Source organism: Parus major, chromosome 15, assembly GCF_001522545.3.
Source record: "Parus major isolate Abel chromosome 15, Parus_major1.1, whole genome shotgun sequence".
In the NCBI taxonomy this organism is placed as follows: Eukaryota; Metazoa; Chordata; class Aves; order Passeriformes; family Paridae; genus Parus; species Parus major.
The window spans coordinates 3891171-3905826 of record NC_031784.1 but is presented as its reverse complement, the minus strand read 5'-3'; the positions used below and the strand labels follow the sequence as shown (position 1 = coordinate 3905826).

Here is a 14656-nt window from a genome sequence, read left to right as displayed (position 1 = left end):
CGGGCGGCGCGGTGGCAGCCGCGGTGGCCGGCGGAGCGCGGCGGGCGGCGAGCGGAGCTGCATAAGATGGCGGCGGCGGGAGCTGAGGCGGCGGCCGAGGAGGAGAAGCGGCTGCCGGAGGGAGACCCCGAGTCGGGTGGGGACTCGGACGATGAGGGCGACTCGGACTCGTCTGGGGACGGCGAGGATGAGGAGAAGGAGAACGAGGCCGAGATCCAGCGGCTGGAGGAGCAGGTGGGCCCGGCGGGGCAGCGGGTGTGGCGGGAACGGGGGATAATCCGTGTCTGCCCCGGCAGCTCCGTGCTGGGAACTGTCAGGACCTGAATTTCCGTGGTTCTTTTGAGTTTGTTCCAACTCAGGACATTCCGTGGTTTTATGCCGTGAATGTTTGGAGTCTGAGATGGAAATTGACCGGCTTGGGATTTTTTTTGAGAGGGAAATATGAGGGGAGTCCTAGTAGGCAGTTTGTGTTCATTGAGAAATCTGAGCTGGCTGCCCGCGGTTTTTTTATTGCCTTTAAAGAAACTAAAACGCAATTCTCTGTGACCGGTGGCAGGACTCGAGGGAACAACTGGAGCTGTGTTAAGGGCTAGGTTAAATCTGAGGAAATTCTGTTGTTTTGGCTCTGTGATGAGAATTGTATGATTTGTTTGGCTTCTTCGCGTCCGTCGCTCGACACGGCTTTCCAAACTGATTTTTTTGTTGTTGTTGTTGTTTTTGTTTAAAGCTTTCCATCAATGCTTTTGACTACAATTGTCACTTGGATCTGATCAAGCTGCTCCGGCAGGAGGGAGAGCTGGTGAAGCTCCGAAGAGCTCGGCAGAAGATGAGCGAGCTCTTCCCCCTCACTGAAGGTAACGGAGCATCCTCTGCTCTCACCTGTGTGAGGTGCTTCAGTGGTGAAATAAAACATTTGGGCCACTTTTCATCACCCTCAGTCAGGGAATGTGATCCAGAGCTCAGCAAAGTCCTGCTAAAAATGACATTTCACTGACAGGCAGCAGAGAAAACTCCATGTTGGTGGAAATTGTGGGTGCTTGAAGTGGGGATTTCTTTTTACTCATAACTCAGATGGAATAGGAATATTGCAGAGGCTGCTCTGCTAGTGTGGGATTTAATTGTTGGAAAGGGATGCTGTGGCTGTGGCTGCCCCTGGATTCCTGGAAGTGTCCAAGGCCAGGCTGAATGGGGCTTGGAGCAGTCTAGGTTAGTGGAAGGTGTCCTTGCCCATGGCAGGGGCTGGAATAGGATGATTTTCAAAGTCCTGAGAAATTCCAACTTCTTAGCAGCAATTTTATTTGCTTATCTGAAATTAATTGGGAGTTGTGGAGGTTAAAATTCCTGTCTTTCTCCCTCTCTTTGGGTGTAAATCTGTTGCTAAAAACTCACCAAGTGGGCATAACTTATTATTTCTGAATATTAATGATGTGTTCTAAATTTTTTTCTTTCAGAAATTTGGCTGGACTGGTTGAAGGATGAGATAAAAATGGCTTCAGAGATTTCTGAGAGAGAAAAGGTTTATGAGCTGTTTGAAAGAGCTGTCAAAGATTATATCTGTAAGTCACTTGAAAATGCTCTAAATTGGTTTTGTTGCATCCAGATTTGACTTTTGTTTTGTTTTGTAGGAAAGTCTCTTCCTTCAGTTATAATGCAGAAATAGGGTCAAAATTTCAAATTCATTTCTAAAATCTGAGGGTGATGGGATGCAAAGGAAGGATGTGGTGTCTGGTCTCTCCATTCCTCAGGAGCTGCTGCAGCTGTAGCTTAAAATTTTGGGGATAAATCAGTGAGTGAGTTCTTTGGGAACTGGGGTAAAGAGCTGGAAAAATGAAGCCTGAGGAAGTGGAGGGGATATGGAGGTAAATCCCCTCAAATGCTGTGTAGAAAGTGTCACATCAGTGATCTTACCTGGTGTTGGTGATCCCTCAGGATGAGGGAATGGAGGCGAAGAGGTGAGGAATTATCCTCTGGGTCTGCTGGATTGCATTTGGGGTTTGGAAGCACTTCTGGAACCCAGGGCAGTCCCAACCTCAGGGTTCCTGACTGGAATTTGGTGTTGGTGGGAATGGTGCCAGGCAGCCAATGCTGTTCTCCCACCTCCCCTTCACCAGGATTCAGCTGCTTTAGGAATTGCTGATCAGGGAAGTTCAGGAGTCTGGAAAGAGGAAGAGGAGCTGCTTTAATCTGAATTATTGCAGTGTGTGACAGCTCTGTGGTCCCAGCTCAGGAAACGGGAATCTGCTGTTCAGGCATCTTGGTGCATCCCTGCTGTGGTTTGTGTGGCAGAGGTGACAGGCAGGGTCAGCAAAACCACAAGAGTGACACCATTCAGAAGGAAACTGTGGCTGCTGCTGCTGAGCCAACAGCATAAATACAATTCCCAAATATTTTAACTTTTTTTGGGTAAAAAAACCCAAAACTATTGCCGCGTGTTTTTCTATTCAGCACACGAGGCGTTTGTGAAGCAGAGCTGCATTTCCTTGTTACTCTTTTTGAAAAAACCAAATCACCTGTTTCTTCTAACCTCGTTTAGGTCCTGAAATTTGGCTGGAATATGCCCAGTATTCCATTGGAGGCATTGGTCAGGAAGGAGGCATCGAGAAGGTCCGGTCCATCTTCGAGCGGGCTCTGACAGCCGTGGGGCTTCACGTGACCAAGGGCACAGCCCTGTGGGAAGCCTACAGGGAATTTGAGAATGCCATCCTGGAAACAGCACAGGTGAGCCCGTTCCCCTGGGCTGCCATCCCAAAAAAGCTGTGGTGCAGCTCCTGGAGTCACCTGGAGCTGTCTCCTCCCTGTCATGTCTCAGTTGTTTCTTCCCAGCTGTAAAAACCAGCCCCGTGCTTCAGGAAAACCATTCTGTGGATTTGGCTGGTGAAGTAATGGATTTGTGTTTTGGTAAAATCCTAAAATCATCTCAAATCCAGGAGCAAAGTTTGGCTCTGCTGCTGACTGAGGTGCCAAGAACAGCTTTAGATTGAAATGTTCCATTATTAAACAATGTTCTGTGGCTGTTTCTGCACTGAGTCAGTCAAGTTTAAATTTCTGGACTGTTCAGCTTTTAACTCATTCATTATTCCACAATTTGTGGATGGGAGTATTTTATCCCTGGAATGTACAGCTTGATATCTGCAAAGGTGACCTTTCCAAGATGGCCAGAATGGGAATATTTCCTTATTTCTGATAATTTGCTACATAAGAGATGGAAGTTGAAAGATGCCCCTGCTCATGGTGGCAGTGGGAATTATTTGATCTTCAAAGGTCCTTTTCAGCCCCTAACAAAGGAGGGAAGGGAGGATGTTCTTTCATTCCCAAACACAATTAAGGCTGGAAGTTTCAGATCCTCTCCCCACACCCCAGGGATTTACTGAAACCCTCTTTGGCAGCCCTGGTGGGGTTGTGAAATGGCACAGTCACCTGCTGCTTCCTTGTTCTCAGGTGATCATTTCCCTGTGCTTGTGTCAGCTTTCAGTCAGGAATGCTTTTCCCATTCATCCACCTCCCGAGGAGAGCAATTCCCAAGTTTTAGCTTTCCCAGCAGCAGCTGAAATGCAAGCTGGCCCTGTGTGCCCTTCAAGGATCATGTATTCACTTGGATCTCAGCTCATAAACAATTCCCTCTCATGTCCATCAGCTGGAGGGAATAGATTGAATTTCCCTGGTTTGTTTTTTTTTGCTTGCAGCCAGCCCCTGGCAGCATTCCATCCCCGGAGCAGCAGCAGGTGCTGTGCAGCCAGCTCGAGAAGATCCACACGCTCTTCCGGCGCCAGTTGGGGATCCCATTGCTGGGTAAGGGCTGCAGTGCTGGGACAGAGGGCCTGCAGCAGCTGGGTGATGCTCCAGACATCAGGATTCTCCTGGCACAGCCACACCAAGTGCTGCTGGAGGTCCTGTGCTCTCTTGGATGAGGCACAGATCCCTTTGGATCAGGAATGTTCTGAGTTGTTGGAACTTGGGTCGCCTGGTTGAGAATTCGAGGATGTTCTAAGTGCAAGTGAGGAGCACAAAGTGTGACTTAAAAATGAGGAGTTCAGCTGTGATTGCTGCATAAAACCCTTGGTAGGGAGTATCTGGCAGCTGGATTGTTGGAATTCTGCCTCCTCTAGTTCCTGCTTTCAGCTCCTTAAGTCCCTTTTCTTGCTCCTGGGAGAAAGTTAAGCACAGTTCTTTTGACTTAATTTCCATCTGAAAGGAATTTGGGTTCTCTTTTCTCTGAAGCCTTGGGGAATATTTTGTCACTTTGGTTTTCTAATTCCAAGTGAGAAGCTTTAACACAACCTGCCCCGGGTTTGTTATAGGACATTGTGTGAGATGAAGTGTCTGAATCCTTTAAGAATGCAGCAATGTGACAGTAAGGACCAAAAGAGGATAAAAATTTAAATATTCATTCTAAATAAATTACAAATATGATATATATAAAAATAGGAATATGTCTTTGAACCAAACCTAGGTAGAAATCTGAATTTTTACTTTCATGAGTGCATTAATGATGGGAGTTGATCTTTTAATAGACATGGAAGCTTCCTATGCTGAATATGAGGAGTGGTCAGAAGAGCCCATTCCAGAAACAACAATAAAGAACTACAAAAAAGCTCTACAGCAGCTGGAGAAGTGTAAACCCTACGAGGAGGCACTGGTAATGCTGGCACTTGGACCTTCCTTCAAAACTAAGAGGGAATTGCTTTGGGCTGATTTATTTTTTTTTTTCCAAATTTATGATTTTTCTAGTCCCCAGCTGGGGGGTTTTGTCAGTAGTGGGAATATTGACAGTTATATACTGGGAATACTGGAAATTCTGGAAATTTCCAGCATTGGGTTAAGGGGAATAAACCCAGGGTCTGACTGATTTCAGGCTCATTCAGAGGTGTACAAAAATCAACAGCTGCTGATACAGAGACAAATCTCTTGTGTGAAATCTTGCACAAGAGCTGCTCTGAGGAACAGCTGAACTGTTGGGGTCTTGCTTTGTTGAAGAGTTTGATGTTTGTCTCCCTGGTTGTTTTCCAGCTGGGTGCTGAAACCCCAAAGCTGGCAGAATACCAAGCTTACATTGATTTTGAAATGAAAGCAGGTGACCCAGCTCGGATTCAGTTGATATATGAGAGAGCTTTGGCTGAGAATTGCCTTGTCCCAGACCTCTGGGCACGCTACAACCAGTATTTGGTAAGGAAATTAACCTATGAATGTTTTCAGATTTATTTTCCTGCCTTTACTTTTGTTTGTTTCTTTTTAATCTCAGTTGCTGATCAACAGCCTCTAAGTTCTACCTCTGTCCTGTCCTTTAGTCTGTAAATCTTCCAGAAACTGATTTTCACCTCACTTTTGGTTTCCTCCTGTTTCCAGGGATGTGTTCATTGCTCCTGTGAGCATTTCTCACTTTTCTGTGCTCTAGCTGTGTTTTCTCTGCAGAATTACAGGGGGTGGGCACTGAAGCAAACCCAGATGTTCAGTCCCCGTTTCCAGGGGGGTTTGTTAGTGCAGTTTGAAGCTGATGCAGAGGCAGGACAGAAGGTGGCTGGATTAAGGGATCAGGGTGACTCCCTGCAGGAGCTTATCCAGGCTCAGTTTTTCCATCCTCTCTTTCTCTTCCCAGCTGGACACAGCAGGTTGCAGGTGGAACAACACCTCCACAAATCAGGCTGAGTGTGCTCCCTCTTTGTATCCTTGACATTCTAGGAACAGCTGGGAATTCACTCAGTGCCTTTATTATATTTATTTCTTCAGCAAAAAACCCCTCACTGGCCTGGTAGTGCATTATTCCTCACTGGAAGGTGTTCACTGGATTTTTAAGAATACAGAATTTAAAATATCTATTTGAGCTTTTTAAACATGAAATTAAAGTATTGGTTTTTGGGTGTTGGCTCTTTATAAGCTGGGGTTTGGCTTGGGTGGTCTCTGTGGCTGACAGGAGCTTCACTTTTCCTGTGTGATTCTTTCAGGACAGGCAGCTGAAGGTGAAGGAATTGGTTTTATCCGCTCACGACCGCGCTGTCAGGAACTGCCCCTGGACTGTTGGGCTGTGGATTAGGTACCTGCTGGCCATGGAGAGACACAGGGTTGAGCACAGCATCATTTCTGGTGAGGAAAAGAAGCAGCAAATGCAGTTCAGAGCAGCTCCCTGAACAGCCTGGGACAAAAGGGACTTGCAGGATCTGTTCTTGTGGGCAAAGCTGCTTTGCTTGAGCAGCTTCACCCTGAGCAAGCAATGAGCAGCTTGGAATCAACATCCTGAATTCAATTCCTTTTCAATTCCTAAACCCATTGATTGTTTAGGATTTCTTTTCCTGTCTTCCTAGAAACCAGTGGTGTTTGTGTTGGTATTTCTTTGTGCTATCATTGCAACTTGATAATTTTGACAGTATATGGAAAGTAACTTTTTTCCCCCCCATTTTTCTTTCAGAAATGTTTGAAAAAGCTCTGAATGCAGGTTTTATTCAAGCAACAGACTATGTAGAGATTTGGCAGGCCTACCTGGATTACCTGAGGAGAAGGGTGGATTTTACACAAGGTCTGTATGATAAATAAAGAATAAATATCTAAACTATTTTCATTGTATTTCTGGGAAATTAGTTTTTTAAATAAATTAACAGCATTTTCATCTTTCACAAAAATTATTTTCTGGCCAGTTAATGTCTAAAAAAAATAGGAATTTGGCTGCTTTGCTATTGCAAGAATGCCCTGCCTTATATTTTTAATTATTTTATTTTAAAACCTGATTTTTTTTTTATGATTCATGTAGTAAGTTTTACTAATAATAAAATCATAAATTCAAGCAATAATAACAACAAGAAGCGATAAATTTCATCTCCCCCTCCTACCCAATAAAATATTTGTGGGTGTTAAGGAGAAGGTTTAATTGTGTGTGAAATGAAAACTAAATTATTATTTTAATAATAATTAAAATATTTCTCTTTTTTCCCTGCAGACTCCAGTAAGGAGCTGGAGGAGCTGCGCTCTGCATTTGCACGAGCTGTGGAGTACTTGAAACAAGAAGTAGAAGAAAGTAAGTGAAATCATCCCCAAGTGTTGTTTTCTCTTCTTCAAAATCATTTTCATGAGACCAGTTCTCCACACAATGTTTGTCTTCAAGAATCTTGAACGTTTCAGGAAGCTGCAGATAAAGATTTCATCTCCATGTGGGGCTTGTTTAATAAACATTTTGTTTCCAAGAGCCAAGTGCAACAAACAGTCCTTATTTTTCTTCCTAGGGTTCAGTGAAAGTGGAGATCCATCCTGTACCATCATGCAGAACTGGGCAAGAGTTGAGGTGATTTTTCTCTCTGCTGTATTTAACTTGCTGAACCTGATAAAAATGGGTTTAAAACAAAATGTTTTAACATTCCAACCATGGAATGCAATCCTTTCCCTAGCCATTTCCCTTCTCCTCCTGCTCCCTTTTCTTAACACAAAGCAAGTCTGAGAAGTTATTAGGTACATTCATCAACAACAAATGGAAAAATTCAAAAACAACTCTCTAATTTCTTTTATAATGACCAAGATCAAATGGATGTGGGAACCAGAACAAAGACTAATGGGAGAGGGGGGCAAGGAAGGATTATTCAATAGTAGGATTGTGTCAGGTGTTTATTTTGATCACCAAAAGGCTCAGATGTATCTCCCTGGGTCTGTCTGCAGTATCTGTGGGTTTTTTTTCGTTTGGGGTTAATGATGTTGAACAAATGATCCTGAAGGATATTGTGGATGCTCCATTGCAGGCCCGCTTGTGTAACAACATGCAGAAAGCCAGAGAGCTCTGGGACAACATCATGACTAAAGGAAATGCCAAATACGCCAACATGTGGCTGGAATATTACAACCTGGAGAGGTAGGAGCTTGCTTTATTCACTTTTTAGTTTCCTCATTTGTGGTTGAAAACAGTTTAAAGCAAGTGTGTTTCATTTGGGTTTACAAAACACCTTTGAGGTTCTTGGGGCGGCTCTGCTGTGGCTTCCAGAAACGTTGCAGCAGCTGGGGAACAGGGGGAATGTTTGCAGGGCTGGAATTGTGTGTGGTTTGTCCCCTGAGTGTCCTGTCCCCTCCTGCAGGGCCCATGGGGACACCCAGCACTGCAGGAAGGCCCTGCACCGAGCGGTGCAGTGCACCAGCGACTACCCCGAGCACGTCTGCGAGGTGCTGCTCACCCTCGAGAGGATAGAAGGTACCTGGGCACTGCCAGGGGGTGACTAAAGTGACAAAAGGTCACTGAGTGACAGGCAGGAGGGAATTAATTAACAAAAGGTAACTAAATGACTGGCAGAAGGTAATTAATTAATGCACCTCTTAGCCTGGTTAGGCAGAGGTGCCACGCAGGCTTTTGATCTCATGTTTTGTGCTCCACTGAAGTCTCACTTCCTTTCCACTGCTGTCAAATCCACAGACAGCTCTTTTCTTCCTTGAATCTCTGAAATCACTGGATTTTTCCATGCCTTTTTGGAGTCTTGCATTATTAATGAGAGGTTTCTGCTCTGCTTGGTCCTTGATTTTTTTGTTTTGTTTTGGTTTGTTTTTTTACCTTGCAGGCCAGTTGTTATAATTAGAATTTTCATGTGTAATGTTTAATATGAACAGCAAGTGCCATGAACTCAGTGACTCCTATTTTTCCAGAATTATATCATTGAATTATAAGAAAGCTAAATAAAAGGTTTTTAAAAATTAAAATAATTTTATCTTTTAGGAACCCTGGAAGACTGGGATGCAGCTGTTCAGAAAACTGAGAACAGATTGGCTCGAGTGAATGAACAAAGAGCGAAGGTCAGAACTTTTTGTGAGCTACCAAAGCTTTTTATACACCTAAATTAAACCCATGCTTCTCTGAATGTCACATTTTTAATTTGGCTTCCTCCCAGATAAACCTGAAATGCCTTCAAGCACTGGAACTATTGATTTTTACTTTAAAACTATGATTAACAACCTCTTGCTGCTTTTTATCTTTCTCCTTTTGCCCCTTGGATGGCCACAAGAGTGATGTGCCCTCCAGGAAAGCTGCGAGAGCAAAGAATTGGGGATGTGCTTTAAATGATGTCCTCGTTAGTGCTGGGCTTACGAAAAAAAAAACCTCTGGAAAGTGCTCTGCAATCTGCAGCCAGTGGAGAAAAAAAGAAATAAATCTCTGTTTTAGGCTGCTGAGAAAGAAGCTGCTCTGGCAAAGCAGGAGGAGGAGAGAGCTGAGCAGAGGAAGCAGGCGAGGGCAGAGAAGAAAGCTTCCAAAAAAGCCAAAAAGCCCAGGACTGGAGACAAGCGCAAAGCAGACGAGGATGATGAGGGGGAATGGGGACAAGATGAAGGTAAAAATAAAGTTAAATTCAAACTGCAGAGCTTTGGCAATGGGGTTATTGGTTGTCTTGTGGTGGAAGGAGCTGAGGAATTGCCAGCACTGGTGTCTTTCCAGGACTGCTTTCTCCTGGGAAGTCTTCAGTGTGGGAGTGAAAGGCAAAAAAAAAAAAAAAATTTGTTTTATACCAACAGAAAAAGAGGTTTATGAGAACTTCCAGAGTTTTCTTATTTTGGAGGGATATTGTGATTTTTTTATTCTTTTTTTCTTGCTTAATTTTTCTTTAAAGTAATTTTTCTGACTCATCCTGTGATGCTGAGCCTTGTGTCTAAATTGGGTTATTCAGAATTGTAGCAGCTTCTTGGAGGTGGGAACAGAAGACTTTAATAGGTTGTTGCCCCTGGGAGTTTTGTGAGCTTTTAGATTTATTTTTTTTAAAAAAAAGAACCATTAGACAAAGAAAAGAAGATGAATCAGCAACTGTCAGTTGTGACTGTCTGAAAAAAAGGAACAAATATTCCAATTGCTTTCTTCTAAAGCTGTCTTGGTGGGATAATCTGTTGTTATTTGTTCTTCAAAACCCGAGGGAGGTTTTTATTTGGTGTCTTTACGACCTGTCATTGTGTTTGTGCTTCCATGTGCCATTTCCAAGCTCCACGGTGGGGATGGAGGAGTTCCAGTGGGGAAGGAAATGGGGTAGGTTTTTCTAACAAGGCTTTCAATTGAATCAATCAGAGCTGCCCAGCAAGAGGCACAGGGGAGAGGGTGATGGAGTGCTCCCTGAAGAGGACATGGAAGTGGAGACCGGGCTCTTTGGGAGGAGTGAAAAGCCAGATGGCCCCGCAGTCCCGAAGGAAAAGGCATCCACCAGCCGCAAGGACATCCCCAAGGTTTTCCACGACAGCACCAAGGATAAAGTCACTGTGTTCGTCAGCAACCTCTCCTACACCATGGCAGAGCCTGAAGCCAAGCTGAGGGAGCTCTTTGGGAGCTGTGGGGAGGTCGTGGAGATCCGAGCAGTGTTCAATAACAAGGGCACCTTTCGGGGCTACTGCTACGTGCAGTTCAGGGAGGAGGAGGCTGCCCGGCAGGCCCTGGCCTTGGATCGCACGGCTGTGGAGGGCAGGCCCATGTTTGTGTCTCCTTGTGTTGACAAGAACAAGAATCCTGACTTTAAGGTAAAGTTTTGTTGGTTCCTGTTGGACAGTGGATCTGGGGAAGGGAGTTGGTGGAATCTGTTGTGTCCAGGGTGCTCAAATCAAATCAATTTTTGTTGTGTTTCTTTAAACTCTTTTTTTTGGGACTTTCTGCATCTTCTGTTACTTTGTCAGACACCAGGATTGACATAATTTACTCAAGATTTGCAGAAATCTGCTGATCTGAACAGTTTAATGGTGGGACATTTGCAGATTCAACCTCTGAAGAGTTTTCTTGGTCAGCATTTGTTCCCCTGGCTGGGGATGCTCTGTACCAGAGCCCAGTTGTGTAATCAGGAGATTTCTGCATTCTGGAGTTCCTGCACAGAAGAATTCAATGTTCCCATAGTGACAGCTGAGCAAGAAGACAATATTATAAATACATTATTATAGGAATTGGGCTCTAATCCTTCTGGATCCCTTCCAGCTCAGGATATTCTGTGATTCTCAGTGTCTGTCCTCATTTAGGGAAGGGGTTTAGCAGCATTTAGTTGCAAGTCCTTGCTGTTTATATGCAAATATCTTCCAAAATACTACTCATGGCTTTGAGGCAGTTTTGGATCCCACAAACAGGGAATTACTTCTGGGGTGTGGGATTGAAATCCTTGGAATTTCTGGCTGGTTTGTGAACCAACATCCTTTTTTTTTCCCCTCCAGGTGTTCAGGTACAGCACTACCCTGGAGAAACATAAACTCTTTATATCTGGTTTGCCATTTTCCTGCACTAAGGAAGAGCTGGAGGAGGTGTGTAAAGCCCATGGGAATGTGAAGGATATTCGACTGGTCACCAACAGAGCTGGAAAACCCAAGGTAGGCATCCTTAATGCGCTCCTGGTTTTAAGGAATCCTTCAAAAAGGAGCCTGTCATGGAATCTGGAGACAAAAAAAGTTGGGTTTATCAACTTGCCAGTGTGGTTTTGTATTAATACTTGTGGAAGAGCTTGGGTTTATACAGCCCAGTGTGCCTTTGTGCAGAAAACCAAAAGGAATTTTTCCAAAATCCTTCTTAAACTGCACAAGAAGAATGGGATGGAGGGGGAAATGTCTACAGTGGTTTCAGTGTAGTAAAAACAGGCAAGTCTGTAAAGGATTGATTTTTAAATAACTGGCTAAATGGGGTTTTTACCTGGTGCAACCAATTCACATCCTCCTTTCCTCAATTTCCTGAGGCTTTTCTTCCTAGCATCTGCTGCAGGAAGGGATTTGCCATTGAGAAATGAGCCCCCTCTCTGACAGGGTTCATTATTTCCATCCCTCTGTAAATGACTCCTTGTTAAATAAGGGATTCTGAAGCAGTTGCTGCTCTGCCAAAGCTCTGTCTGACAGCCAGGCTGTGTCTGTGTGGTGGGTCCTGTCCACAGGGACATCCTGGGAATGGTGGATGTGGATTTAAATTGAATTTTCTGGCCCTTTGCACCACCTCGGGTGCAGTTCCTGTTGTGTGCACACTTTGTAATGAGTGCGTACTTTGAGCTGGGATTGTGTGTAAACCACAAATAAATGTATTTTGGGTAAGTTATGCCTCTCCTGTGAAACTGGGTAATCCAGAAAATGCAGCTGAAGGCTTTGGATGTTATTTAAAAGAGTAACAGCAGGGAGAGGTGATGCCCTTCTCTGCAAGCCTGCCATGGCCTTCATTAAATTTACTTCAATAACATTTTTGGGGTGGTTCTTTCCTTTTTTAATACTTTTTCCACACATGAGGGCATCCACCAGGAGTGAGAGACAAGAAACACAAGTTGTAAAGGAGAATGCTGATTGGGAGTGATGAACATTGGGACTGAGCCATGTTGAGTTCCCTGCATTTATCAATTCCTCATCAGCTGTTACAGAAGCACTAAAACCTAATACCAGCTCATTTCTTTTCTTAATTTAGGGCCTGGCTTATGTGGAATATGAGAATGAAGCCCAGGCCTCGCAGGCTGTGCTGAAGATGGACGGGCTGACAGTGAAGGACCACGTCATCAAGGTGATGATCAGCAACCCCCCGCTCCGGAAGCTTCCGGAGCGGCCGAGCTTCGCCTCCCTGTCCCTGGAGCCACGGCAGAGTTATGGAGCGTGAGTGAGGGAGGGGGTGAGGGAGGGGTGCCTGGCACTGCCTGGAAAGGAAATGCTGTGTTTCTTGATATGTTAAAGTTTAGGAATCTTAGCTGGAATATGGGGGCTTAGAAAAAGGAGGGAGAGGGATTTTTTTATATGGGCGAAAGGGGGATGGCTTCCCACTGCCAGAGGGCAGGGATGGGTGGGATATTGGGAAGGAATCCTTCCCTCTGAGGGTGTGAGGCCCTGGCACAGGGTGCCCAGAGAAGCTGTGGCTGCCCCTGGATCCCTGGAAGTGTCCAAGGCCAGGTTGGACAAGGCTTTGGAGCAACCTGGGCTGGTGGAAGGTGTCCCTGCCTGTGGCAGGGGGTGGAACTGGGCCATCTTCAAGGCTTCTTCCAACCCAAATCACTCTAAGATTGTGTGAATCTGAAGGAACATTTAAAAGGTGCTGAACCATAAAAAAATGGGTTGTTGGATTGATGAGGAAAAGCAGATTTTTCCTCTTTATCAACAGAAACAGCTCTTTAGTGACAAGAGGATCAGGCATTGGCCATCCCCTCGGATCTGATGTTGGCACTGATCCCTGATAACCTCCACATCCTCTCCCTCTGGAGGAGCAGCCATTATTCCTAATGAGCATTAAGGCTACTCCTTCATCTTTTATTATTCCTGCATTGGATGAACAAAACTTCAGTCCTGGGGACTGTGGGGCAGCTCTGTCTGCCAGAACTCGGGGGTGCTTCAAAGACATCCACAGAAAGCTTTATCCCTGAAACAAATGACAGGAATAATATTGAAATGTGCATTCCTCATAGCAAACAAGTCTTTGCTGCTCCCCCAAGCTAAAAGAGTGTGTTTTAATGGGAATTTTTTCCCCTTCCAGGCGAGGGAAGGGAAGGACACAGCTGTCCATGATGCCCCGGGCGCTGCACCGTCAGAGCAACCCCGTGGCCAAGGCTGAGAATGGGATGGTCCAGAACTCACCAGCAGCATCCTCTGACCCCCCTGCAGAGCCTAAAAAGATGTCCAATGCTGATTTTGCCAAGATGCTCCTGAAAAAGTGATCAGGGAGCGTGCACTCAGCGGGTCTGGTCCAATGTGAAATGCCTTTCTGGAAGCCATGTTGTGTCCTTAAGCTTTGCAAGGAGAGAACGCCCGTCCCAATCCCGTGTAAATACTGGACTGCTGCATTCCTCGGGATCAGTGGAGGATGGCACAAATCCAGGTGGTGGGTTGTTTTGTTTTGTTTTGTTTTGTTTTTTCCTCTAAGAGCAAAGAGTTACACTTTTGTTCTAGTGAAATGGCGTTAATGTGATCCCTCATATTGAGGGTAACGAGGGGGGGGAAACATTTCCTGCACAGCTCGGATGCCTCACGGAGTTTTTGGAGTACTTTCCAACGATTTTCTCTTTCATTAACGAATGAGATGCCATGGGAGGACCTCAGCAAGCTCCACTGGTCAGCTCAGATTGGGATTGCAGACATTCTCTCTGCCAACAGCCCCATTCTCCACCCAAACCCACGCACGCAGGGACTGTCATCTTCCATGCAGAACCCAACAGCAGATGCTCCAACTTCACCACAATGGCCTCTTTTAGTATTGGGAGAGTTTCTATACATATGTGTGTATATGTAGATACACAGATATACATATATATGTATCCAGTTCCTGTTCTGTTCCAGTTGACCTGTTTTTTATATGGTGTATTTGTAAAGGACATTGAGATGATTCTTTCTAAGTGTCAGGAGCTGATCCTTAGGTGGTAATTTTTGTTTCCCATGAAGCTGGACATGCTGTTGCAGAGGACCAGGTTTTTGGTTGTTTTTTCCTAGCTAGCTCATGTCTTTTTGCAGGTGGTTTCTGTATGGTTTTGTACAACTGTGAAGTGCAAGCTGACGTTTCTCGGTTTATTAAACTCAAGTTCTCAAAGGTTTTCTATAAATACTGTTGCTTTTGTTTAAATGTGGGTGTTGGAACTGCACTTCTCCTCTGGCCAGCTGGGTGTTAGTGATGTACCTCACCTCTCAGGTGTGCTCAGTGTCCCTCAGGCCTAGAAGCAGCCTTGTTCCTTCTGCTCTGAATATCCTGAAATCACTTCAGTCATCACCTCAGACTTTCCAACAGTGCTGTGATCTCGGATAGAAA

At 44.9% G+C, this 14656-nt stretch overlaps 1 protein-coding gene across 1 annotated transcript; it reads left to right on the top strand.

Annotated features, from left to right (window-relative positions):
- The first annotated feature begins 28 nt into the window (after nucleotides 1-28).
- On the top strand, nucleotides 29-14453 carry SART3 (spliceosome associated factor 3, U4/U6 recycling protein). Its single transcript, XM_015643512.3, has 19 exons — nucleotides 29-234; nucleotides 728-854; nucleotides 1452-1556; nucleotides 2534-2718; nucleotides 3684-3789; nucleotides 4512-4636; nucleotides 5008-5163; nucleotides 5940-6078; nucleotides 6401-6508; nucleotides 6926-7003; nucleotides 7209-7267; nucleotides 7716-7825; nucleotides 8046-8158; nucleotides 8675-8751; nucleotides 9119-9284; nucleotides 10007-10449; nucleotides 11125-11277; nucleotides 12344-12525; nucleotides 13394-14453. The coding sequence occupies exons 1-19, from the start codon at nucleotides 67-69 to the stop codon at nucleotides 13572-13574; spliced, it is 2781 nt and encodes a 926-aa protein (XP_015498998.1). The 5' UTR covers nucleotides 29-66; the 3' UTR covers nucleotides 13575-14453.
- The last annotated feature ends 203 nt before the right edge of the window (nucleotides 14454-14656 follow it).